This window comes from Lipophrys pholis (assembly GCF_963383615.2).
Source record: "Lipophrys pholis genome assembly, chromosome: 1".
NCBI lineage: Eukaryota > Metazoa > Chordata > Actinopteri > Blenniiformes > Blenniidae > Lipophrys > Lipophrys pholis.
In genome coordinates this window covers 32984370-33012336 of record NC_137635.1, presented here as the reverse complement: position 1 = coordinate 33012336, position 27967 = coordinate 32984370, and the positions used below count along the sequence as shown (strand labels likewise).

At 40.8% G+C, this 27967-nt stretch overlaps 2 protein-coding genes across 2 annotated transcripts; one reads left to right on the top strand and one right to left on the bottom strand.

The window, feature by feature from the left end:
* Positions 1-477: 477 nt before the first annotated feature.
* On the top strand, positions 478-8390 carry wrnip1 (WRN helicase interacting protein 1). Its single transcript, XM_080473246.1, has 7 exons — positions 478-1093; positions 2622-2816; positions 3766-4004; positions 5034-5245; positions 6472-6627; positions 7503-7582; positions 7702-8390. Exons 1-7 carry the CDS (start codon positions 518-520, stop codon positions 7981-7983), a joined length of 1740 nt encoding a protein of 579 aa, XP_080329372.1. The 5' UTR covers positions 478-517; the 3' UTR covers positions 7984-8390.
* On the bottom strand, positions 8378-12220 carry LOC308110422 (chymotrypsin-like elastase family member 3B; the record flags this gene model as incomplete). The annotated part of the gene is made up of 8 exons (XM_080464686.1): positions 8378-8438; positions 8533-8685; positions 9985-10127; positions 10224-10360; positions 10791-10916; positions 11556-11638; positions 11914-12002; positions 12181-12220. 8 exons carry the CDS (start codon positions 12218-12220, stop codon positions 8421-8423), a joined length of 789 nt encoding a protein of 262 aa, XP_080320812.1. The 3' UTR covers positions 8378-8420.
* Positions 12221-27967: the final 15747 nt, after the last annotated feature.

Sequence of the window (27967 nt, the reverse complement as noted above, 5' to 3'; positions counted from 1 at the left end):
AAGAAAGTGGAGTACCTGGAGACTTGCAAGCTCCACACAAACAGCTCCCCTAACCCACTCAAAAGTGGGTTTTCTCTCTGTGGGGCGACAGCGCAAGATTAGACGCTCAATATACTTGAAAACCCCAATTAGAGAATGACAGGTCTTATTTAAGCCTTCAATTTATCACAGTCTGCACAGTGGTGTGGTGGTTAGAAAAGGAGATTAGAATGGGATTCTAGTCCATAAAGCCTCTCTGTGTGGAACTTACATGTTCTCCCTGCTGTGCTCTGATTACCTTCAACAGTCCAGAAACATGTCTTCAAGGTTGATTTGTGATTCTAAAGTGCCCATAAAGTGTGAATGTATTCTGTGACAATGCTCTCTCTTAATTTGCCTGTGAAGTTGATGCAGACTGTACTCCTGTCCAGTAGGTGGCGCGCTCCACAGTGGGAGTGTGCGCTAAAACAAGACCAGCACGACGAAGAGGCGTGCGGAAGTTTTGATCACGTGATCAAAAATTGACTGGGAATCCAACATGGCGGAGACCGACTCGGTGAAGTGTCCAGTCTGTATGAAGGACTTTACTAATGTCACGATTAACGGACACCTGGACGCGTGTTTGCTCGCGCACGTCACCGAGGAGAGCGGACCTCCCGTGAAGAAGCCGCGTGTCGATGGGGAAACTTCAGTCCTCAACTCGAGCAGTAACAAACCTGCAGCCACTTCCTCCTCCTCCTCCTCCTCCTCCACGATGTTTTCTCTGTTTCAAAACAAGGAGAAAGTTTCAAACCAGAGGGAACTATTTCCTACTGAACTGATGAGTCCAAGGGGAGTGAAACGTGGACTTATTGAGGCTGAATCAGGAGGAGGAGGAGGAGGAGGAAGACCTGCACCTGCTCCTGACGCACACGCGGAAGAAGTGAAATCTGGTCCATCACTGCGGGTTTTGCTCACATCCAACAAACCCCTGGCGGAGGCCCTGAGGCCCACCTCGCTGGAGGAATACTTTGGCCAGAGTCAAGTTATCGGACAGCAAACGCTCCTCAGGTCGCTTCTGGACTCTCAGGAAATCCCGTCTGTGATCCTGTGGGGCCCACCGGGCTGTGGGAAGGTGTGTTGGCAGCACGAGACAGCAGGGCTTCCCTCCTCCTGGACTGTCCCATGTAGTTTATACTCCAGGGTGGTCAAACTGCATATCCCAGGTCTGTCCCTGCTTCAGCACACCTCAAATCTAATGATGAGGGACCCCATGAGCCCCGTGTAGACCTAAAACATGCAGAATTATCCCCTCCAGAAATACAGTTTGACACCCGGGATTATTTATTTCAGAGCACAGTTTAATCACCAAGTGTTTAGTCTTACATTTTTATCCCTCCACCTTTTTTTTTTCCTGGTCAGTTTTAGACCATTGTTGCTTCAAGGGGCCACAGTCAGTCCCAGTTTATCTTGAGAAGGCTGGACTGGTATATTAGTGCCATAATAACCTTTAAATTTCAACTGTAAAGTTATTCTTTGTCGTGATGCAGAGTATACATGATGGACATGTTGATATTTTCCAAAGACCAAACAATTACAATGAGAAATTCCTACAATCTCAACAATTTCAATGATACTTCTTTGTGCAAAATGCAGTGAGAGATCCCCAAAACACCTCCTGTTTGGATTAACTCATCCTGCCAACATGAGAGTGGACCCTCGCCCTGATATGTCCAAACATTACAGTGAAGGGGAATGCTGACAAACAATCTTACCAATCATTCAAATTAAAGTTACTGTTATCAGACAAGTATATATTATTGTTTCCCTGTAAGTTAAAACGTATTATGCAATAGCTTTATAATCAGCCCGCACATGCTGCCATTCAAAATCTTCATGTTTGGAGTTGCCTCAAAGAATAATATTTCCTTTTATGTCCTTTTTGAAAGCTGTAGTCTGGAAACATAGCGACCGAAATCCACATTCACTCAATAGATGCTCAATACCACCGATAGTCATCCTTTACATAGCCTCTATAGCCGATGATGATCCATAACCACACAGCAACCGTGCCACTTGAAAGCCTGGTGTAGACTGTAGAAACTAATAATAATACCAGTCTTCAGTAAAGGTGACTTGACTCAAATTAAAAGAAACAATATTAGTACAGTGCATTGTGGAGGCAGTGATTGAAGTTGTGGATGTGCAGTTCCTCTACCATTAAACAGAGTTTTGCAGCATTCTGCTCACTTAGGAAATCACTTGTATACTATGATATGATAATTCAATATATATTTCAATTAAGAGCCTATGTCAGAAGACTTTATTTGACCTTGACATCCGGGGCCGTTTGAGTTGGTGCTCATGAATGCTCCCCTTGTCTGAGAGTGAATAAAGCACGTTAATGACTTGTCAGGTGCATCAAACTCTTTGAGTTTGGCAACAGCTTGCCATTCTTAGACTTTGTCAACACGCTTCACTGATGCCTCGCCTCTTTAACTCCACCTGTCGTTTGTCTTACAGCCCTGAGCTTTCTCCGCCGGAGGGTTATTTTTGGAGTTACTCTATTTAGAAGCATCTCAAAGACGATACATCACGATGTGTCTGTGTGGTGAACATGTTCTGATTGCCTTTGTTCTTTTTGGGGTTTTTTTGTCTCTCAGACCACTCTCGCCCACATAATTGCCAACGGCAGTAAAAAAAAGGGAACGGCCCGGTTTGTCAGCCTGTCGGCCACCAGCGCTTCAACCAATGACGTCCGAGAGATCATCAAGCAGGCGCGCAATGAGCTGCGACTGTGCAAGAGGAAGACCATCCTGTTCATCGATGAAATTCATCGCTTCAACAAACTACAACAGGTGAAGCATCAAGAAAAAACAAAAACAAACTGGTGTGATTCAGTTGAAGTTTGCAGGGCCTGGAACCGGTCAGGGTACGGAGCGAGGCGGCCTGTCCTAACCATGAGTCATCAAGTGTGTTTACTGCTCAAGCTTCTTTAGCAAAGGCTTGTTTGGAGTGACAAATCCCACAAACCTTCAAATTCACTCAAGGACTCCTGGTGTTCTTCAGTGTCTGTACATTTATTTAGTGATAATGCCTCAAAGTAGAAGATCATTTATAATGTGATGTTTTAATGTCCATAAGATGAGGCACAAGCAAAGCTGCACATGCATTTCTATTGGATGCAGAGTTATTGGCCTTTAGTGCAGCATGAGTCATCAGATATTATAAACATTGAGGCACAGTCGCCTTGGTTAAAGAACCACAATCATACAAATTGTTCTATCCAGTTCATATCTTATTTAGTGCGACATATAATCATATTATTAATCCTGTCTCAAACAAACTATTGATACTATGACATTGATATTCTGCTTTGAATTTCATTTGTTTTGGACAGCAGAAAGCTTTTATTATTTTGTAACTGTGATAGTTTGACATTATAGACGATAAAATAAACATCCATGCAAAGACTTATGCATGCTTATTTAAAAGTCCTTGTCCAATCATTTTCCCCCCATAGAAGTCTAGCATCAGACAGAAACACAAACCAGTCAGGATTACATCATATTTTTAAGACCAAATTAAATAAATTCTGAGGAACTTTACATATGATCTCTTTGTGGCATCACAACCGACAAGTCTTCAATAAATGAATGAAACGTTATGAAAGAATTAAAATAAGCACTCACCTTTTATATTAACTGACTTTGGAGATGCTCGGTCTTTTCATGTCTCCTGCTTGAGAGTTTTCTTGGGCCCGTTTCCACCCTGTGTGTGTGTGTGTGTGTCCGTGTCGTCCTGTAGGACACCTTCCTGCCACATGTGGAGTGCGGCACGGTGACTCTGATCGGCGCGACCACTGAGAATCCGTCCTTCCAGGTTAATGCGGCCCTGCTGAGCCGGTGCAAAGTGCTGGTTCTGGAGAAGCTGTCGGTGGAGGCGATGGGCTCGATCCTGAACAGGGCCGTGGCCGCGCTGGGGATCACAGTCCTGGGACGAGATCCAGCAAGTACCAAAGATGAAAACCAAACAGATGGACACCAGTGAGTGCTCCCTTGTGGTCCACGTTTGCAGCGTCACAACTCAAAATCCGTGGGAGGCTGTTCCTTTCTTCTGTTCCTGGCTTAGTGGGTTCAGCTAGATAATATTCTGGGAGGAGGGTGCTGGTCTTTGCTGGAGCCACAGCAATCCTTGCAGCTCTGATCTGGTCTGATATGTTGACAGAAGAGGTTTCACATGTGAGTCGTAGACAGCTGTTGACTGCTGGCAGTAGGCAGTGTGTGATCTACGGGGACGGTCCTGTCAGCGGTGGGAAGAACTGAAATAAGGACCTTAGGAACTTATAGTAAAATCAACAGAGTTGACCAAACAATTTCAGGCTCAAACCATTCAGAAATGTAACGGGTTTAGAAAATCTGATATTAATAGGAGAATGACTAATAATACTTGACTTTGAATTTGAAAATTTGAAATTTTGTCTGCATTTGGTATGATTCGAGTTTTATTAAGGTGATTTGTTTGTTTCATAGTACAGGTTATTTCTTATTTTTTGACAGTACTGTCCTATGGTTGTACTGTGAAGGACAGAATTTTCTAAATTGTACGATAAAATTTGATTAACTTTGTATATGATTTTAAAAAAAGTATTTTTGACCTAATTTTTCTCATGAATCACAATAAAACATAAAAAAAATAAAAATTAATCTTAACCAACCCCAACGTTTTATAATTTACATGACTTAAGTTAACCTTCAAATTTTTGCATTTTAAAGTGTTAATTGTTTTTATTTTGTTTCTCATATTAATGTAAAAAAAAAAAAGGTTCTTTTTTATTAAATGGCTTAATGATCAAATTGGTTAATTATGTATTTTTTATGCTATTCCACTTATGTGCTTTAAAAAAAATCCCTTTACTGTAATTCTAGCAGAAAACATTACTATCGTACCACTAATTGTTTTAGTTTTTTTTTCGTTTTTATTTACTCAAACTAGCAAAATGAGAAGAAATAATTGTGCTTCATAGACGTAACTTTGATCAATGTGTTGACACGGTTTTTCTGATTGCATTTTAGGTCAGAGATCCACATGGAACAAAAAGCCCTGGACACCATAGCTTACCTTTGTGACGGTGACGCCAGAGTGGGACTCAATAGTCTCCAGCTGGCTGTTCAGGCTCGCGTGAACTCCGCCCAATCAAACTGTACCGCACAACAAGGAGTTCTGGTGACCGAGGAGCACGTCAAAGAAGGTCTGCAGAGGTCTCACATCCTCTACGACAAAGCTGGTAAGAGCAGCTGGAGCATTCGCAGTTTTATTATTTCATCCAGTAAAGTTCCATCCTGTGAAGTTTAATTGCATTTCAGGGAAAAGGTTCGTCTTTGTTGCGTGTTACAAGTTCAGTGGAAAAAACAACAACTTTTAAACATGCAGGTCGTTTTACTTCACTACTGATACAGAGGAAAACGCTCCCCCACCCATGTTCACAGCTGCCCAGGTGTGTGGAGAGCAGAGGAGGCTCTCTGGAACTAATCAAGTCAAATGAAACTTTATTTATACAGCACTTATCATACAAGATTGTAGCACAAAGTGCTTCTTATACTATAAAAATTTAAATAAAAACACACACATGCACGCGACCACACGCAGGCTCTGTCGAACAAACCGCGACCTGAAGCGATGAAAGACTCCTGGCCGCCCGCCCTGCCGTCGTATGATGACCAACATGGAGCGACTGGCGCTACGCCATCTGAGACCACAGGTCCCTCAGTTTTGGACATCTCCGGCACCTTTAACGCCCTCGAGCCCCCCCGCCCCTCGGACACAGACGAACAGAGAAGGGTGGACACACACCTGGTGGCGTGGATAACGGACTTCCCGACGGGCAGACCTCAGTATGTTCGACTGGGGCCCTGCAGGTCTGACAGCGTGGTCTGCGGCACGGGAGCAACACTGCGGACTGTGGGAGATATACTCGTTTTGTGTCTGAACACTTCGGGGCTGAGTAGTTCAGAACTTGAATATGTCTCTGCACAACAGTAGTTTTTTACTGTGTGATTTATATTGTAATGGTGATCATTGTTTCTTTATAGGATTTTCATGTCCGAATGATGGGACCCAACAAAAGATTTTTTACCTACCTCCAGAACTATCAGTACTCTCAGTGTTTATTAATGATTGGAGCTGTTAAAATCAGAATGACTGTAGTTTCATCCATTGCGATTATCTGTGCCCGTTGCAGAGTATCTGGGGGTTAAACTCGCCGTCATAAGGCTTATCAGTCCTCCACGCTGCCCTGTTACACAACACTCAGCTGTCTCAGGAGGGTGATGGAACGCTCAGCCTGACGAACGACCTCAGTGGAGGCGGCGCCAGTTTGGTCTGAGCAGTCTTAGGTTTTGTGGCGCAGCGTGTCCTTCGTTTGGGATAAAGTCCTGGGGAATGTGCTCCGTGGAAGCCGCCTCCTTGTTTATTTGTCATGTGAATTAAAGTGTGTGTGTGTGCTGCTCGCAGGTGAAGAGCACTACAACTGCATCTCAGCGTTGCATAAGTCTATGAGAGGCTCCCATGAGAACGCCGCCCTCTACTGGCTGGGCCGCATGCTGGAGGGCGGCGAGGATCCGCTCTACGTGGCTCGCAGACTGGTCCGTTTTGCGAGTGAGGATGTGGGTAGGTGATGTGCTCTGTGACTTTATCTTAATTTTTGATTGTCCACCAGTTTTTAAAAGGATACAGCATTCGGCACAATACTGGCTGTTTGACCTTTTAGTTGTCGTAAAATTTAATTAAACCTGTTAAATTAACGGCCCCTTCAGCATTTAAACATTTTCATGTTCCACCTTGCAGCAGCCAGCAATGTATTAATGTATTAACTGTCAGTAGTTTGTGATTTCTGGCATTTTTAATGTAATAAAGCCAATCGCAAAATAACTTGCCAATAATGTACTTAAATAGTTATATATTTTTTACCACCATGATTGAGAGAGTGCAGCATGAATGATTATGATTATTATCTCATCCAATATACCAATTAATGAAAACCCTAAAATCTTATATTTCCCCAAAATGCTGCCCTGTTTATGCATGATTACATTATTGGCTACAGTTATTACATTTTGAAAGGATTTATTTTTAATTGCTACTCCTTCATGCACACCGTCTCAGATCGTGCTGTGGAAGTTACTAAAATTCTCTTTTTGTTTCCAGCAATGACACAGATTTTTTGCTAATTCACCGAACTCAGGGGTCTGCAACCCTGCGACTCTGGAAGCTGCTCCACTCCCTTTCTTTAGCGGTTCATTTTAGCTTTTAAACAAAAATCCCATTTTAATCCATCCAGTCATTTATGGTGACCCCTGGCCTCTTTGGTTATGAAACCCTTTTCTTTCATTATCCATCACGTAGAATTTTTCTGAGCTTTTGCTGAACTTTTTTTTTGAAATGTGCCTCTTTCACCAACATTTAAATGAGTTCAACTTGATCCTAACCTTTGTGGATAGACGGCATTAAGAACGCTTTGTCTTTAAATGTTTTGCTCGTCTCAGGTATGGCGGATCCGTCAGCACTGCCTCAGGCTGTGTCTGCCTTCCAGTCCTGCCACTTCATTGGGATGCCTGAATGTGAGGTGGGATCTTCTGAACAGTCGCCGAATGTTCTCAGTCTCTAAATTCCCGTTTCGAGTCGGCCTTCATGTCATTCTTTTATTTCCTGTCTGTTTGTTTTTTCCCCCCTGCTGCTCTTCAGGTGATCTTGGCTCAGTGCGTGATCTATCTGGCCCGAGCGCCAAAGTCTGTGGAGGTGTACAGGGCCTACGCCAACGTGAAGGCCTGCTTAAGAAGCCACAAAGGCCCCCTGCCGCCCGTCCCCTTGCACCTCCGCAACGCCCCCACCAAGCTGATGAAGCAGCTGGGCTACGCGAAAGGCTACAAGTACAACCCGGCCTTCAGCGAACCCGTTGAGCAGGAGTACTTACCTGAGGAGCTGCGAGAAATCAACTTCTTCACCTGGATGCCCTCAAACCAGTGACTGTGTTTGACTTTTTAAATCAAAGCTGCTTATGACAAATCTGAAGTCTAATCGAATTTTGAGATAATAGCTTGAATGCATCTGTTAATCTCTTTGCACTTGAAAGGTTGTGTTTCTGCTTCTTTTTTTTTCATGTTGAAAATAATTTTTTTCCTCTTGGAAAAGTTTCCTATAACTTTCAAACCCATTCAAATATAAATGAATCACAAATGTCCAAAAATGTTTAAAAAAAAAAAAAAAAAGAAAAAAACTCAATCTTTTCAGTTATATCTTTATGTCCATGTAATTTTTTTTAAGACATCGTTAATCCATTAAAATGTGTTTTCTTCTTTTGTTGCACACTAAATATTTGTTATCACTTGTATATGTGTAAATGAAATGCAACACGAATATAGTCTGGAAAGGTCATCGGCACAGTTTATTGTTCATTCGCCGCTTCAATTTTGGGCCATCGTCTGCAAGAAGACATCACGGGACTGAGGTTTGTATATTTCAGGAAATACCTTTTCACATTTCTCTCCGTGAAGTGATTTGGTTTGGGATTCTCACCTCGCTGATCCAGGGGAGGAAAGACGCCACCCGGGTGAACATGGTGGGCTTCTGAGGGGTGTTGCATCCACGTCCGTCCACAAAACTCGTCACGCCTTCAACGTACCATCTGCCGTCTCTGCCCCTGCAGTTCAGAGGACCTCCAGAGTCGCCCTGAAGATGAGAGCAGGTAGAGACGACATGACTGACCGATACAAAATCAAGCTGAACCGTCTCGTTTTTGATGGATCATTACATAATAGATCTTTACATCAAAGTGGGAAAAAAAGAAAATTGCCAAACACCCAGGAAAGCTGAGATATAAAGCAAATAAAATCAGGAAGTTTGGTGCATATTTGAAGTCAACCGCTAGATGGCCACAGAAAGCTCAATGGATCGCATGTCCAGCAAACCTGTGACCGCCTGTGTCGTTTAACAAGGAGAGTTTAGAGCAAAATGAGAAAACACACCGACTTTTAAAGGTGTGAAATGATGTATGATGCTTTATGGGTTAAGGTTACTTTAATCTGTCTTTACACTGGCTTGTTTTTGACAATAAAAGAAGGAAAAGTGTTTACATCAATAGCCCAAGTGGAAATAATGTATATTAATTTTCATTAATAATGTTTTTTTTTATCATTATAGGATTACTATGAATAGTAATTGAACATGTTCTGATCCAAGGCATATTTGGAGGTAATGACTGTGTACTCTTTAAGGATATTGCAGCACAGATCTGCCTGGATGATTATAAGTTATGAGTGGACTAACCTCTAGGTCCTTTTTTATATATAAATAAAATAGATATCTACTTTCAAGAACAATAATATTGGTTGTGAATTGTTTCTTGCCAATATTAAAGAAGCATTATCAGATTTTTGTAACTATCTTGTGCAAAAAACAGTATTTTCAGTTTTGTATGGTATAAGGCTGAAAGCCAATGTGTACAATAAATGAGTGTGTGTGGGTGTCATGTAAAAATGAGTATGATACCATCTTCTTACAGTTAGAAAGGGAAATGAAAGGAAATTCAAAATAATAAGTACCCAGTGTTGACTCCTGAGGCGCACCTTTCTGTTCAACTAATTATATTTAAGCTGCTAGTACGGCTGCAATTAACATATTTTATCTTAATATTTCAGTCAGACGGGAGTCATGTTTGTTTAACTGATACCATGGGGTAGAAATATGTGACACCAGCCAACATCATAAACGGTTCTGCAACCTAAGTGACTCATTAGTTGCCCGACATAACAAATCCATATTGAAGTTCATGATCAAGACTTTTGATAATTGATTTGATCAATTTGTTGTTGCACCTAACTGACCAGGTAAGTGGGCAAGAAGAAGTTATAAGATAGATGAACTGTACAATGGGTCGAGAGGTTAAAAAGCCTATTTAGACTCAATTGAAACTGTATTTCATTATGCAAAAAAACTCATTTTGGCTTAAGCTCCCTGCTTGTTTCTTACGTGGCACGCTGACTTGCTGTCTCCTCCTGCACAGACCATTGTTGTCTTTGCTGAACTCCCCCACCAGTCACTCTGACTGCAGACGCTGTGACCCACGACAGGAAGCAGGGCCTGCTGCAGTGTGGAGGCCCGCGGGCCGCCGGCTGAAGAGGTACAACAATGCACTATTTGTAATTGCAGCTTGGAATTTCAAATCTGCAGCATCTCCACATGAACTGAGCGTTCGCAGCAGGTCTTACAGGAGAGTCGACCCCAGCCTGTGACATAACAGGGCTGATTGTGCGTGAGAGCAGCACCGTGCTCTGGCAGACAGGCCGGCTGCACCTTATCGTTGACGACGGCACTCCTCTCCAGTTTGAGCAGGGCGATATCATTCCTGCACAAACAAATGAAACCGTCACTGTACATGCATGAACTCTCTGAGCAGAGACTCTCACGATCAATAAGTTATTTCAGCCTAAATTAATTTGCGAGAGATAAGAGTTTGGACTCATGTTTGAGTCTTCTTCAGTATGACACCTGACAAAGTGACACTTTTACACTGTTTCAGTGACTCAAAAAATATATTTCCAGGTGTCCAAACTTGGCCGACTTCCTACTTTTGTCGGAATTAAGCAACTGATAGATCCAGCAAACCTCAATTACCCAACCATGAAAATAGAAGATTAAAGTTTAAACTAATGTTCTTTTTCTTTGTCACGGCAACATTTTTACAAAACATGTACTTGAAACTACAACAGCTTCCCTTTACTGCTGTACAGTAGCACTTAATGACACTTTGATATCGCAGCGAGCCAAGTACATACCCACAGGACACGCAGTTGTCGTTCCATTTGGGATGAATGAGCATTTTTTCCACCATGACGGACTGTTCAGGTCCCTCTTCCTTGTTCATGTCATGCTCAGCCAGAACAACCCTGTAGGTATGGAATCTACATTTTGGGGGGTAAATGTCCAGTATTAAGGACATTGCTGTCAGCAATGAGTTAGGAACTGTTGCAGTAATGCAGGACAAAATGATCACAGGCATAAAACTATGTAGTTACAGATATTGCCTCCTCATTCATCTCTTTGTACATCAAACGTATTGCGGAGCTTCTGTTTCTGTCCTCTGAACTGACTGACCGATGGATTTCCTCTGAAGAGAAGCTCTTTTATTACTAGAAATTCCTTGTTACTGGAGGAGGAACGCCTCAACTGAGCTGAATTTGCCTCAACTGATCGATAGACGCCCCTATTAGTAATTATTAGTAATATTAGCTTGTAGTAGCAAGCATCAATGTAAGAAAACTTGGGCTCCTGCATAGGGAGAACATGCAAACTCCACACAGAATGGCCCCCAAATCCAACTGAAACTCCAACCAGACACCGATTGACTGAGGCAGCAGTGCTAAAGACTACAACAATGTGTGTTTTACTATATTAATTCAGCTATTTCCATATCATTAAGACATCCTTATTGAAAGATATAAAGTGTAAGCCAAAACGAGTTCCGTTTTTATCTATTCATTTCTTTTAAACCAGCTGCTTACATTTGTTGAGATAAAAACACAAAAGAAACTTTTCCTCACGTGATGCAGTGTGCAGCAGTCAGCACCCAGTTGGGAGCAATGAGTGTTCCTCCACAGGTGGGGAAGAAAGACTCCAAAGACACCTAAGTGTTGAGGATCAACACGTATATTATCAGCAGGACAAACAACTTGTTCATCCTGCTCTGCTTTTGGTACAAAGGTGTTATTCTTGGTCAAATGGGGCAACTCAACCCATCATATCAACACTCATCTATATCTCAATTATTTTAATATGCATGTAAATTACAAGTAACCATATTAGAAGCCTGTGTGACCAGATATTTTAATAGTATTAAGAGTTCTCATCAAGAAATATATTTTTTTTTTATGTGCCAGAGAAGTGTTTGCTGTGACTCACCTGCCATGGCCAGCTGTAGGGTCGAGCTTCTTGCCCGTTCACCACCCGGCTGGTGTCAGGCTGGTAAGTGGGCACACCACACCCAGACACTTCAACACAGTGAGAAATTACCCCAAGTAAGAATTTAGTGCAAGGTAGTGCTCTACGTATCGACCCCCCCCCCCCCCCCCCCCCCCCCAAATCGAGGATTATCAGCTTGCTTGTGATTGGGCTTTATGGAGTGTCGATCATCGTCATTAAAAAAAAAAGAGTTTGATGGACACTTACCTGTTGTGACAGCCAGCAGGAGGACGAGCGCCAGCTCCATCTCTGCTTCATGCAAGGCGAGTGACTTGTCAAGCACTGCTATTTATAGATATTGGTCAGACGAGACCAGACACTGCCTGGGAGTTTTCACACTTTTACCAGATGGAGAGACCACAGTGCACAAACAAAGCCATCTGATAACGACTGGACTGTAAGCCGTATACATTAGGAGCAAACTGAAGTGTCACAGTAATCAATGGTAATATACATTTTATCTTAATACATGTATGTTTATCCACAGTTAAGATATTTCTGGAAAGGCTGATTTAGCAGGTTCATCTGAACCACACATCCAAAAACACAAATAACACAGGAGTAATTACTGTGTTATTGTTGCGAGATTAATCTTCCGCCTTTCATATCATTTTGCCCAGTTGAAGAGCCGATCCCATCAGGGCGGAGGCAGGGCACGCCCCCTCTTAAGCACCAGTCCCTCACAGAGCAAATACAAGACAGGACCAGGCAAATTTATTTATAGAGCGCTATTCAGACACAAAGCAAATCAAGACAGACGACAACAGAGACTCGCACCTAATTCAGAGTAGCCAGTTCATTTCACACCTGTGTTTTTGAACTGTGGGAGAGAATTATAGGATCACGTGATAGCCCATCCACAGAGAGGACACGCAAACGATTACATTTTGTCGATATACTCATAAAGTCTTTCTTTCTTTCAAGTGTCAAACTTTCCAAAGAAATTACTTTTGTAATAATTATCATGTTAGTAAAACAGAAAACTGAAACCTGAAATTGTTAAGTCCTGCTTTGTACCTTTTATGATTGGTTCTTTTCATATATATCTATATCTATAGATATATATGTATGTCAATACTTGTAATTTTCTCATTACTCTTGTTATTATAGTGGCTCTTTATTTAAATTAAAAAAAATTTATCATAGGATCTAATAATAATGTTACGTTATTACACTATTTTTTCTTTTCTTTTTTCCTTATCCTGGTTGGTATTGTGCAGAAATTATTGTTATTACTGGTAATAATACATGCATACATGCATATATGCATACATGCATTAGTAAGACGTTTACAGACAAACAGCACCACCTAGTGGACAGAATGAAAACCACGTTTTTCGTTCATATTCAACAATTGTAAACTAATTTGCTCATTCAGAAAAGACGGCCTTGTAAAAGGTGCAAAATTTAAGAAACGTATTAATTCAAGAAAAATACACAAAATAGTATATATCATGCTTTAAAATGTAGTATTTTAGTGTATCTGAGAACCAAAGTATTGCTCAATATGCAGACTACATGTGTAAATTAAAACAATTTGAGTAACGCTATTTAACTGGGAGACAACAGTATGTGAAGATGGGGGAATTTACATCAAGCTATTTGGACATTGGTTGTGGGGTCCCACAGGGATCTGTCTTAGGCCCAAAGTTGTTCAATTTATACATTAATGACATTTTTAATGTGTCAAAATTATTAAAATTAGTTATTTTCGCAGACGACACAAACATTTTCTATTCTAATGACAATTATAGTAATTTAGTAACTAATCTAAACTGTGAACTAAGGAAATTAAAAACATGGATGGACATTAACAAATTGTCCCTCAACTTAAACAAAACAAAAGTAATGTTGTTCGGTAATTATAATGGAAAACCAGACCCAGTAATTCTAGACGGTGTAGTTTTAGATACAGTATCAGAAATTAAATTCTTAGGAGTCACCATTGACAGTAAATTAAGCTGGAAACCACACATAAGTCACATACAAGGTAAAGTCTCCAAAAGCATCTCAATCATTAATAAAGCCAAGTTTTTCTTAAATTACAATGCATTATTTCTATTATATGGTTCCTTAGTTTTGCCATATCTAAATTATTGTGTAGAAGTTTGGGGCAATAACTAAAAAAGTTCATTACACCCCCTTGTTATACTCCAAAAGCGGGCTGTAAGAATTATACACAAAGTAGGATATTGTGATCACACTAATATATTATTTTTGCAGTCTAAAATGTTAAAATTGCATGATTTAGTTGAATTCTCTACTGCCCAAATTCTGTTTAAAGCTAACAAAAATGTGCTACCTGCAAGAATACAAATGCTTTTTGCACGCACAGAAGGGGGATATAACCTGAGGGGGTGTGATAACTTTAAGGTTCAAGCAGTGTCTTCCACTAGGAAAAGTATGTGTGTGTCTGTATGTGGAGTTAAACTCTGGAACAAATTGGGAGTAGAGCACAAACAATGTCCAAATATTCATCAGTTCAAATCAAGATATAAAAAAATGGTATGGTCAAAATACCAGAAGGAGGAAATGGGTACTTGATTACTAATGGGTGTTACAAAGTGATGTATACTTTAATGGTCAGATCTAGCTAATGATGGAGTCTATTGTTGTTGTTACTATTATACTATTGCAGTTGTTATTATTGTTATTATTGTTATTGGTATCATTATTATTATCATTTTGGTTGTTATTATTGTAAGAGGATATAACATGTAATTCAGTTGACAAGAAATAACTAAGTGATTATATTGTATTAGTAATATCTTACATTATATAATAGACTATATGTCTTGGCTGTTTTTGTTGTTGTTTTATTTTTCTGTTTTATTTTAACAGTGTTATTGTAGCAGCCACATTATCATTATTATTTAAGTTTATGAACAGGGGTGGGAGTTAATAAGCTTGTCTTCTTCCCACTCCTTTTCGAGCTAGAGTGTTGATTATTATTTTTTCTTTTATTGTATTTTTTTCTGGCTTTTATGCCTGTGTTGTGTGTTGTGTAGCTCGAAATAAATTTGGAAATGAAATGAAAATGAACGCCCAAGCCAAATACTATAACTAGAATATAATCTAGTCTATGTATTTTTGCTATGTATGGATTTTAAACTAGCTTTTTGTTGTTTAACTTTCTTTTTGAAACACTTAAATGCAAAAATGGAGTGGATAGAAGTAAGACTTTCATAAATCTGCCTCCTTCCAGCGTTTTTTTTTCTAAGATTAATTTACATGTTTAACAGGTTGTTATTGTTGTTTTGTGTGCCAACAATGCCATATAATTTACTTCCACTGTTATTAAAAATAAATTGGTAGCCAATCCATTCTTTTCACTGACAAAACAAACTAAATGAGATGAGTACTGAGAATATCCTCTTTGCCCATACTTGACTCACTGAGGACACCCGTAGAGATTATAACATTAACAAAACAGTCTGTCTGTCTGTCTTTCATTGCTCATCATCTTCAGATCAGATAAACAACTGAGTCAGCCCGCACGCCTCAAGACAAGCACATAATGAGGCGGCTTTTCTTCTTCTCAGAGTGCAAACGCCACGGGCCATCTGTTGTCAGACGATGCCGTCCAGATTAACATGTCTCCAGGAGAATGAGACATGAAGAAATTAATAACAAGTGTCAATTTCTCACATTGGAGACGGGAGCCCTCTTTCAGCAGATGGCGGAGTATTAAAGTGTTGACTCAGCTCAGAAGATCAGCTGAGTGGGATCTGCTTTCATACAGATCAACTATTCAAGCCCTGGAGATAATCCAAACCAACTCGATTAGTAATGAGATCCTGTTCAATCCAGGAAAGGTCAGAGCACACATCGATTAAAATCCCATTCAGACAATTAAAAGACAAGATGCAGTTCATCATTTTAAATGCTATCAAATGTGCGCATATATTGATGAGATGCATTGATTATTGGAACGAGAAAGAGGCTCCTGTTAATCCGTTCAAGGAGATAATGAGGGATCCATAACATTTTTAACAATTATTTATTATTCACTTCAGAGGATCACCTGTTTAAAACACTTTTTATTTCATCAACCGGTTGCTGTGGCAAGATTATTCTACAAACACAAGCAATATAGCAGGTAAACAACTCAAATTGCATTGAGGTGTGGCTCTCACTCTTCAGCTTTAAGTGACAATCCTGCATTTCATCCTTCCGTACACTCAAAAACACATTAATATGCACCATGATACTTAGTGTGATCTTATTATTTGATTCAAGAAAAATAAATTTTTCCCACCCTTGTTATGAATCGATACTCGAAGTTGACTCAGTGATGTGTTATAATTGTAGTAAACTTTTAATGTAAAGTATAAACAACCGTACAGAAAATCCAAATGCAACTACAAAACAATAACTATCATTTCAATGAATGTATTCAAATGAACAACATAATATGAAGCGAAGCTTTAAACATTTCTTCAGCTTTAAACGGCACACCTCTCCCTGTGGAGCATCCCTCCAGGCAGCCTCTTGGAGATTACCATCACATGTAACGAAGTGAAGTAGTATTCTGTGCAAAGTACTGCTCAAATATAATCTGTTCATAAAAATGAACTGGAAAAATAATGGGAGCACAGTTTTACCTGCTGGTATTTCAAAGGGCCCATTACTCCGGCTGCTGCCTCTCTTTAACCTGCCCGACTGTCAGCGTCACCGTCAGCAGCATCCAAAGCCGTTGTCTCCCGTCAAGAGCAGCTCTGCTCCTGCTGCAAGTTCCACAAATTCATTTCTGGAGGAGCAGCAACTTATCAATCCCGAAAATAACTTGGCTCCCTTGACAGTACCAAATATGTCTCGGCTTAGTCTTCATGAATAGGTTTATCAAAAGCAGCATTGACAGCTAAATTATAGAGCATCTTCCTCCCACTCCAAGGTAACTCCAGATGATCTTCATGGTCATTAGACTGACCCGCACAGTACTGACTCCCCGGCTAATGTGTCACAGCACTAGAATGATACTGCTCGGTGCTTGTTATTCAGATATCCTCGACTGGAACTGGGTATATTTTATTTGCAGTGATTAATGAGTGAGGAGCATTCAGTCGATGTACCACAAGAAAAAAAAAAAGCTGGACTTTCCCCTCGGGGACTGAAGAACAACATTGATCAAATCAAAGCATGTTGGTTGATGAGGAGAAAGCTGCTGCCAGTCTCAGGACAGGGCCTGACTGATCACGCTTGATGATCGAATTAGAGGGATTTCTGCCCCCAGACTCATAAATATAAACTACCTCAGGCCGAACATAGAAGTCTCTCGCCTAATTAAAGATGGCTGCAAATCAACCACCAATCAGAACTGCGCCATGGGGAGAAACCAGTGTCATTAGTGCACCGAGGAAATCTGGGGTGAAAATCAAAGGGCAGGAAAATATTTTGGCTGTCCATTAGTCAGGCTCATTTACACACACACACACACACACACACACACACACACACACACACACACACACACACACACACACACACACACACACACACACACACACACACACACACACACACACACAAGTTTGGCTTCTTTAAAGTGATAAAAAAAAATTTAAATGGAGTGGACACATCCAGCAGTTAAAGTCCCACAGGGGGGTCCGGTACAGACGGCGCTCCATCAGTATGGTGATGATGATGATGATGATGAGCCATCGTCACATGTTTAGGAACGGTTGGTGTATTTTCACTAAACACTACAAAACCTGCATGAAATGGGTAAAATGATTTGTGATGTATTTATTATGAGCTGAAGCCTTTTGCTTTTCTTTTTTTATTATCTAAAACTTCATAGACCTAAAAAGTGGATAAAATAAGTAAAAATATTATGATAATGTTTGAAACATATTTTTAGATGCTACCAGAAAATAAGTTTAAATGAATAAATGAAACATTTGATGCTTTACTGCTTTGTAATTCAGAACAAGTTTGGTAATGGTGAAAGTTATTGAATAAAACTAGAAGGTGGATTCAAACGAGGTATAAGATTTATTGCCAAAACACATTACTGCAACAGAGAAATAATCTACCAAACATAAAGGAGGTATAGATTAATTCAATTTAGTCCTATATTATTTTCTCATAATAGATCATTTATTCTGGAAACTGTTTTTCTGGAATAGTTGTTTTCATATTTGTATACATTTTTGTTCATCTTAAATTTGAACATATCTCATGACAGCTTTTGCAATAGGACAATATGTCTTTTTTGTGATTACTAAAATTCATTTCACTTGTGGGGATTGTCAGTTAGTATGAGCATGGCCACTACTTTGAAAGATTGTTGTGTCACTAATTAAGAAGCAAAACAGATCAGGCATGAAAACACGAACCCAAACAGTTTGCCTCTGACTGCATGATCAAGCTGGACTCTAACCTCTGCTGATACAGATTCATTTTAATCAAGTCACATTATTTAGGAAGCTTACTGCAGGGTTTATAACAAGTTAAGAATCTAGTATGTGTTACAAGCCCACTGTGAACCTTGAAGCGTTCAAGTCCGATGACACAGAATTGTTATTTTACAGCTTTTATTTAAAAGGAACAGAACCTTTTAGCTTTAAGACCCAATGAGATTCAGCAATGCATTTTCATTTCTTGAGTGAGCCATATGGTCAATTCTGCTGTACATACAAGATACACAGTTCAACTTTTGTCTCGCTTGCCGAAAATAAAAAATTGAGAATATAGAAAAAAAAATTCACCCAGGAGAGAAATAAAAATAAGATAATAGAGAATATCGGCAAAAAAAGAGTGCAACAAGATTAAAGAAAACATGCAATTGTGCAATAGACCTCTGAAAATGTGCAATATGCAATACAGTGTAGCATCAGAATGAGCTGTAATTGTCACTAATAGTTCATATTCCTCATCTGTATCAAAATATCATCACAGAAATATTAGTGGTGTATTTTCATATCAAAACCGTTACCTGAGTCCTTTAAAATGAATAATAGCAATACTACTTTAAAATGAAAACAAAGGAAAACGAGGCTTTAACATTGCACATTTACATTGAAGCTGCCTAACTGACACAAACCTCCTGACATCGGTGCAGGTTGAACAAACTTATTAAGGTAAGTTTGGAATAAAAACATGAAAAGGCTGTTTAAAAAAAACACATCTGCTTGAATATGTTTGAGGCAGCAAAGTTACTTTTTAAAGGGATCTTCTGAGCTGTGCTCTTAACTCTCAAACAGTTTGATTGTTCTTGTGTCATGAGCCTTTAAAGATAGTCACAAATCGCTCCATTGTGGCTGAGATCAGTAGATTGGAGTTCAGCAGGACTGCTCTCAGACTCGGTGCTTCGAGGAACACATGACGGAAGAGTGGAGCCACCACTGGCCCCTGCTGGTCCGAGCAGGAACTGCAATAGTGAGGATGCTTTTTAAAAAAAAATAAAAAATACAGTATGTGCCAAAACAGAATCATGTGTAACCTTATTCAACACTGCAGAGACGTGAAGTTTCTTTTTATATGAGACTTGACACGGGACATCCTTTTTGTCATTATGACTTTAAAAGAATGACGGTCTCACCAGAGGAAAACATCCACTGCTTTCTTCTCCTCCGTATCACACAACGAAATGCCGTCACCTCTGGAGCACACATGTTCCTGTACACACGAACCAGTAAAAGAGAAAAACGCTTCAACATGTGTTCCCTCAGTATGTGTGAGCTTTCATCAACACACAGCATGTTGGGATGTGCCTGCAGATGTGTGACAAAGCAGCTCAGAGGAGGGGAACCTGAAGCCTGAGCAGATGTTCACAAGTTTCATTGTTTATATTAAAGATTCTCTTTGAAAACTGATTCAAAATGTCGCATCCTTTGGCCAACATTGTCAGTTTTACAGGTAAATGAATAAGACACAGCGATCCATAAAACTTACTTTTTAATTTACATGTTTGTTTCTTTTTTAAATTGACTTTGATACTTTTTAGGTAAACCTGTGAAACGTAGATTCATGTTTGTAGTATGACTCTACATCTAAATAAACTTTATGATTGTTGTTGGTGCTAATGTTTTAGTTAGGTATGAGCTTGTGGCCTACACTCAAACAACAATGCCACATATTTGTCTTTTTGTTGGTAACTAACTGGGGGGGGGGGGGGGGGGTAAAACAAAAATACACATATATACTAATATTTATTTGCTTGTTGAAGCAGGTGCACATAGGCACACATCAGTAACTAATCAAGCTTTTGTTCATATCCTCAAAATGAATACGTTGCATTGAACTAACCCAGAAAACCCTGTTAAAATTTCATTCCTTGTCTTCGAGACTAAATTATTTCCTGTCATCATTGCAGCGATAACAGCCCCCCCTCTCAACAGCCCACACAAACTATTTTGTGTCGTATTTTGAAGGTATGACCTCAGAAAGTTCCCCCAGATTAACAGAAATGCCACAAACTGCCTCCAGTCTCTGCGACGCTTACTTTGACTCAATAATCGGTGCTTACTTGAGGGGCCGCATGCAGTTTCTCTCTGACGGCGGCTTACACTGAGCTGAAGTCTTGTGATGATGTGCAGGTAGTTGTTGATGCTGTTCTCCAGCACTCTGCTGCAGCGATCCTTCACCGTCTCATCTAAGAGTTATGGATGCCGCAATAAGTCCCCTGGCCCGCCAGTATCACACACACAGACTCAAAGAAAAGCTTTAACCACTCAAGAGTTAACGCCACACTGTGGTAGAGGATAGCTCCAGATATTTGTTGACATCCAATTTTATTTGTGTTTTTTCCCCGGGATGCAATGTGCTGCTTGGTGCAGGGCGTGTGAACTGGTGTGAAAAGGGTTGCCGAGCTGTTATGTGGAGTCTGCAGGTGAGGAGACAGGCGGCGTGATGGGTCACTACAGATACAACAAGAAGACTGGAGGGTGAGAAACAGCCTCCCCAGGAAGGGCTTGAGAGATACAAAGAAATGATGGGACTGAGGTGATCGTATCCTCACCAGTGCTTTGTCCATCGGTGTCATACAGAGGAGCAGGAGGCCTGAATGAATCCAGGAACAGACACACACACACACACACTGAAGCAAAACCTCGTAACAAATCCATTAAAATGCAAGTTAAACTGTTCAGACTCGGTACTCGCTGCTTAAAGCCATGCCCTGCCAGGCCGCGCCCGATGAATCCACATTTGTTTCATTAAGAAGTGTGCCAGGTGGAAAATGCCCCGAGTGAACTGTGGCATCTCATGAAAAAAAAGGAAAAAAAAGGAGCTTGTTTTCTCACCACTTGATTTCCCACCTTCTCATTCAGTTGTGGGAAGTGTGAGTGTTATCGAGCCGGAGAGCAGGATGCACTCCATCGTTTCTCTGCTCCGCCGCATCACAAAATGTGGTGGCCTGAATATAGCTCTTCATTGATATAACCGGGACTATTTTGCCTTTCACTCGGTCTGAGTTAAGAACTGATTGCTGACTGAAAGGTTAATGATTTATTGTCGTGAAAATAAGTAATTGACACGAGTATCCTCAAACCTGGTCATCTTTACCGGAGGATGTTCACTTTTCTGCGAGGTTTGGGTTCATCAATATATTAAGAGGCAACTCCATGCTGCAACATGTGGGTGTGTGCAAACAGTGTGGGTGTGTCACTCACAATAACTTCTCAGTCTGACTGAATGCCTTGCTGTTTCTTAGTGTATCTTAGTGTATATCCACAGTGAATCCAGGCATTTAAGGTATTTATTTTCATGTAACGTATCTTTACTTTCATAATGGATGGATGCACTTTATGTGACTTTCTCTGAAGACTGTGATTCCCAAATTATTTTTTAAATATTTCCTAAAAATAAACCGTGGGTGTCAAAAATCTCTGAAAAACCTGTTGAACAAGAAGAGAAAGGCATTCAGAATAACCTTATGGAGCTAAATCTGCTTAAAAGGGAAATTAAGAATGAAATTTTATAAAGGGCATAATTGAATTACAAAAACAAGCGAGAAGGAGACCTTGACACCAACAGATCAGACTCTGTCTGGAATAGTTTAAAATATATCATTAGTTCAGATATCAACAGTAACAGTAGGGTGGTTCTTGCTGATTTTAACTTTATATAGTTTGTAACTTTTTACATTCATGGTTATGCAGCAACATTAAAATTGCAATTACAATTTATCTGCGTTGCAATCAGTCAAGTTCTAAAAACAAATGTGTCTTTAATGGAAGTAAATAACAGTTAAAAATGAAAATGAATATAAATGATGATCATTACAAATGGCATCCCCCCTGACCCACAGTTGGGGTTTTGTTTCTTAATATTAAGATTTATTTTAGTAAATAATCGCACATAATTTTCAATTTCAGCCTGATTTGTTGAAAATGACAACAGGCTGTGAAAAAGAGCATGTTTGCTCAATGTTTACATTTCATTTATTTAATCACGTGAAGCAGCAGCATAATTGAAGAATTCTGACTTCAGGTGAACTAAATTAACAACTGTTAATTTTTCCCGTAGAATAAATCAGTTTTATTCTCATCAAGGCAGAAAAGCGTCCGAACGAACCAGTGCGCCTCCTTGTATGCAGCAGGAGTCCTCGGCGACGTTCTTTTGCTCCGTGGATCCACTGTGGACGTTGCGGGCAGGACAAGGTGACATCACCGCCAACGTGTTTACCGACCCGCGGATTGTTTAATGGCCTTTACTCGCTGTATACATCAGCCGGAGGGAACAGCGAACAAAACTGTCTTCACCCGGATACGCGCGATCATCGGCCGGGTTGTAATGCCTGAGGGTCGCAGCTGGAGGACGCGGTGACTCGCCAATTCAATTTACCGTCGGGGGTGTTTAAGGAGGTGTAATAGCTGTCAAAAGACGCGGATAAGAGAAAACACTGGCAATGCACCATCCATCCTTATTTCTACACACACACACACACACGTGCGGAGCTCCGGCAGCCTCTGGGCAGTGATTGAGCCTCTGTCCTCTGTTCTTTTGCCCACAGGCGCATTTTGTTTGCAGTGATTGAGACGCATGACGCCTAAAATTATCCCTCAAAGTATTTGCTGCGTGCGTTGTCACATACACGCGTTTGGAAAGGTGCCGAAGAGAGGAGGCATGGATACTTGACACGTGTGCTTTTTTTGCCCCCCTCCTCTCCCAAGTATCCAAGCCCCCCACCCCCCCGTCTCTGCAGACAATCTGGTTAATTAAGACGAATGCGCGCCGCAGCTCCGCGGATAATGTCAGGAGCGCCTGTATTTTTGCACGCGGGGAGAAAACTGCGGGCCCCGAGCACTGCCGGTATACCCGCATTGCATCACGGACACGACACCCGGTACCCCGCTGTCTCCCTCCCACCTCAACAAGCGCCAATGAGGAGACTGGAGCATCCTATCCTCGAGTTTCCTTGAGTCACACTCTCATGCAGCCGCTCTCCGTGAACCGCCGGCTGTTGTCGCTCCGGGTCTCCAACGCGCGCCGCCGTGCGCTGCCGTGGAGGCGCAAAGCCGGTTAATTACGCGCCGCGTTGACAACTTTGGCGCAGCTCTGTATGGATTGCGCATCAGCAACAGGCCAATCTCTCGGATCCGAGATTTCCCTCCGGTGGAGTGAAGTGTGATTCCCGAGAGCCATCTGCTGCCAGATCGCATTATCGATTAAGTGCAGCGCAGCAACCTGTAGCTGTGCGCCCCCTTTTATTTCAGTCATCATTCCACCGAGGCGCAATGGAAGGACACAGCTGACGGTTTTGATTCCGGAGCCCGAGGAGGAGAAAAGAAAAAAGAGGAGGACAGCAGCTCCAGAGGAAACCGTGAGTATGCTTCGTCCTGACAGGATGTTTTTTCTTCTATCTCCTCTCTGTATCCCTGAGCTACCAAACGCGTGGATCTCAAAGTTTGTCCATTCCTGGCTCAAGGGCAAATGGTAATTGAAGGACTAATTGATGTCTGATGTATTTCCTGCTTTACTATTTTTGTTTTGTGCCTATTTCTCCACGTTGTATGCATTTTCTGCGAGCCTGTTTCCTCCAGGAATGACCCACAATTGAGGAACTTGCAGCACAAAACAGAAAGAGACACAGGTGGTTGTACATACTTAATGTGCCATAGGTCCTCTTGGTGTTGTGGTGGAGCTACAGCAATGTGTGTGAGTTAAAACATACCCCGGAGCACGTTATATCTCACATGTCGTGTCATTGTTGGGGCAATAAAACCAAACCAGAGCTCATGTTTAGAAGGATCACAAAGGGGGAACTTCATTCATGCAAAGTTCAACAACTTCACAAATTATTAATATAAAATTCTATAGTTTCTTTAAATGATACGTGGGGGCATTTGGAAGGGTGTTTTCAAAAACCACCCCCACCCCCCTGTAGTTCCCACCCATGGTCCCTATGGAGGGGTTTATTCATTCTTTATTACATTAGGGTCCATGTTTAAACAGCAGGCATTGTTTACAATAAAGTTTGATCATCACTAAACTCAATCAAGCTTTTTGCTTTATTCTAATGATGATGAAAAATTCCTTGTGGGTTTTCTTTCTTTTTCATTGTGAGGGCAGCGAAAACCCCATTCTTGTCCCTGTCACTTGCTTTGTTTTTTGTCTTGGTCAAACACTGTCCTCTCAATGCAGGTGACATTGTTGGAAAATCCTGTGAAGATGTGGGTCATTGTGTTGGAGCTCGGGGCTGCAGAGCACCTAGTTCCTCTATTGGGGCTACCAGCACCCCCGATGAAATGAGGCACCCTTCCTAAAGAGAATTATGACACAAGTTGTGAGTCCCATGGTGCAATAAGAAGTGGAAGGCTTTAATAATTAAGTTTATGAATGAAAGTTAATGGTGTTTTGTTATTATTATTTGTGAGATGGCTCTGTGTCCTCTGAGGTCCTGCTTCTTCATCACGCCTGCGGAACAACACTTTGATCTTGTGGCTTTGCCATTGGCCAATCAGCTGCACTCTTAAACAGGCCCTTTTTTCTTTTCTTTTTTTTATCTGTCAGCCAGTCAGAGGTCTTCAGTCCCAGAGGAATTCAGTCTTTTCACCTGTGAAGGATCAGAGAGTTTGACTCATTATTATTCAAATGCATTCAGTTGACTTGTTTTAATGTTATGCCATCGATTTGTATTGCAGGTGAGTTGCTGTTGTGGTGGTCCAGGTTCATAGCAATGCAAGGAATAATTAGGCTTTTTTCCTAAATTCCCTTTCCAAGCTCAATGCATTTTTGGCAAATGTGAAAGAGGCTTTGGCTCCTAACGAAGGAGCAATGAACGCTTGGAACAGTGGTTATCTTTCAGGTGTGAGGCCTACTTGGCGCCACATCATTCAGTGCAACAGATTTCACTGCCAGTATGTCACGCCTCTGAAAAGCCTTCAGTTAAAGATGCAATCTCACAGCGTCATAATACAAGTGTAGACTCAGAATAGGGAACTGATCCGGCTTTGTACTTTACATGTTTGAGCTTTTATCGCTGAGTGCAACCTCTCCTGAGAAGTATACAAACACATACATCTGTTTGTGCGATGAGCACGTTACTGCAAGATGCTAATGCAGCGCAACTGTGGTTCTCTGTAATGATATGTGTAAATGTGCGGCGCAGATGTCGGTGTTGCTTTACCAAAGCAAGGTTCACGGTTCAAACCCAATGACTGATGACAATATGGAGTTTGCACGTTCTCCGTGCAATTTTCTCCGACGTCATCCAGCTTCTTCCCAATAATCCACAGCGTCTTTGGGTGTTTCTTAGCTCCGTCCAGGGTGCACCCTGCCACTGGCTCAGTGTTATCTCTGACAGGCTCAGTCCCTCGTACCCGTGAGTTGAATGAAGCAGGTATCGGAATGATGGATGAATGAGGCGTTGGATGAATTATGACCAAATCCGTGTAGTGTTTTATGAGTGAGTACAAGAATAAAATTAAAAGAAAAACAGTATAAAGGGGCTCAGCAAGGGTTGGACAATCAGCTTAAGCATTGAGACTGACAGCCGTACATCACTCATACCAGATATGACCACTGCCGTTACCTTTCTATAAAAAGATAACAGTGCAGGAAAAATAGAGGCCATGATAGACTTGACAAGAGAAGAACGCATGAGCATATAAAATTAGAGTGACTCACATTTTAATAGTTTTTCACTTGTATGTCAGTGACTTCAGTTTTGTGGAACGTTGTGATTGGAGTCCGGCAAAATTAAAAAGTCTTTTGGATTCCTAAACTCTACTGCGATGTTGCTGTGATAACACAGTTAAATTCCAAGGGAGAACAGAGCTTCTGAGAGGCAGCAGATCAAGAAGGACAAGCAGATTCTAACAACATGAAAAATCTATAATTTGGATACTTAATCTATAAAAGTGTAGTTCTCTTTTTGTAAAGCCAAAAACTTTTAGGATTAATGTATTATTTTAAACAAACGTGTGAAACATCTGAAGATCAGCATGAAATGTGACGTTGAAGTTTGACGAAACATTTCATTTGTCTTTAGGTAAAAACAGTGTGATCAGCTTAATAAAGGTGTTAATGTTTCAGCTTTATATGCAAACACTCTCCTGTGTGTGAAGTTTGTGCTATCATGTGTGAATGCAGATGATGATTCTGAATACAACACACTCCTCTGCCTCTCTTATAGGATATGAATGAGCCATTTTAAACCCAATCTGTCCAGGTTTTACTTCACTTTCAAACAAAACAATATATCTTGTGCATGTTGAATATTTCTATTACTATCCTATTTACGTCCTTGTTAAGCTGTCGGACAATACTGATGCAGTTTTCATCAGAAAAAAAAAAAAGACAGAGAAAACCGAATCTGAAAAACTAAAAATATGGAGTATTTTCTTTATTGTTGTAATAAGCCGTCATCCAGTAATCACTTCTAGTTTCCCCTCCAGGCCCTGACTGTGCATCGCCTTCGTGCTTCAAAGAATCGGGGAGTTGCTGTCATTCCGCCTTAGATTGCATCAACGTGAGAATGTTTAAAATTTTAAAGGGACATTCGACTGGTTTCGCATGCGAAGCGCAGTTCAATGGTGCCGCAGACTGCCGCACAGCCGCTCTAAACAGTTAGAGGCTTTTCTGTGACTCCCAGAAGAGCTTTGTCTGAGGACATAACTGAGATGATGCCATTAGGGCATTGAGGCTTAGATTTTTTTTTTATTATTATTTTTTTTTCCACTAACTGGCTGCGTCACACACTGAGGCTGTGGAGGGTCCTTCAGAGGACGGAGAGCCTGAGTAAGTTCTCTACTCAGAAAATCAGTGTGACGCAAACATGCATCAAGTTTGTCTGGATTCCTTTGATTATATGAATTCTAGTGACATAATGAACTAAAGAACGGATCAGGAAAAAGGAAGGCTGCCAAGTTGCAAAAACATCAATGTCACGAAGAATTTACTCACTGTCTAAGTAAGAAGTGTATCTATATTAATGGTACAAAATGAGTCTGTGAGGATTACAACTGTGTGAATACATGCATCATTGCCCCATGTTGGAAAAAGTGATACACATGATAAATGGATGTGCAGTTTGTGAGCACCTGCTACCATCTTGTAATAATAGTGACCAGTACGAACTAGATAGGAAACTCCAGCAGCTTTCAACTTCAAAAACAGGTGTAGGGCTCCAGATTCAGCCAGTCGTCTTTCATCGTCTCGACATGGTTCAAACCACCGTTCTGCGACAGCTCGTCAAACAATTACATGCAAGAATCTTTTTGAAGTTCAGATTCCTTTTTGCATTCATTTATAGTATTCTACTCTTTTCAGTCAAGAACTATTTCTTTCAGAACTGATGGAATCCTCCTGGATGAAAGATGAAACTCTGACCCCTCACCCTGACCTAATTGGCCTTTTTTCAAATGTTCCTTTCGGATGCTGTTTGGGTTATAATTCTCTTCCGGTGCTATACAAATGATAGACTTATTGGTAAAAGCTTCTAATAGGCTTATGCAGAAGGATACTTTGTGATATGGCGTCAGTTTTCAAGCCGATTTGACCGTTTCCATTGGCATTTAGCGGTATATTCAAATCAGATCGTAGCAAT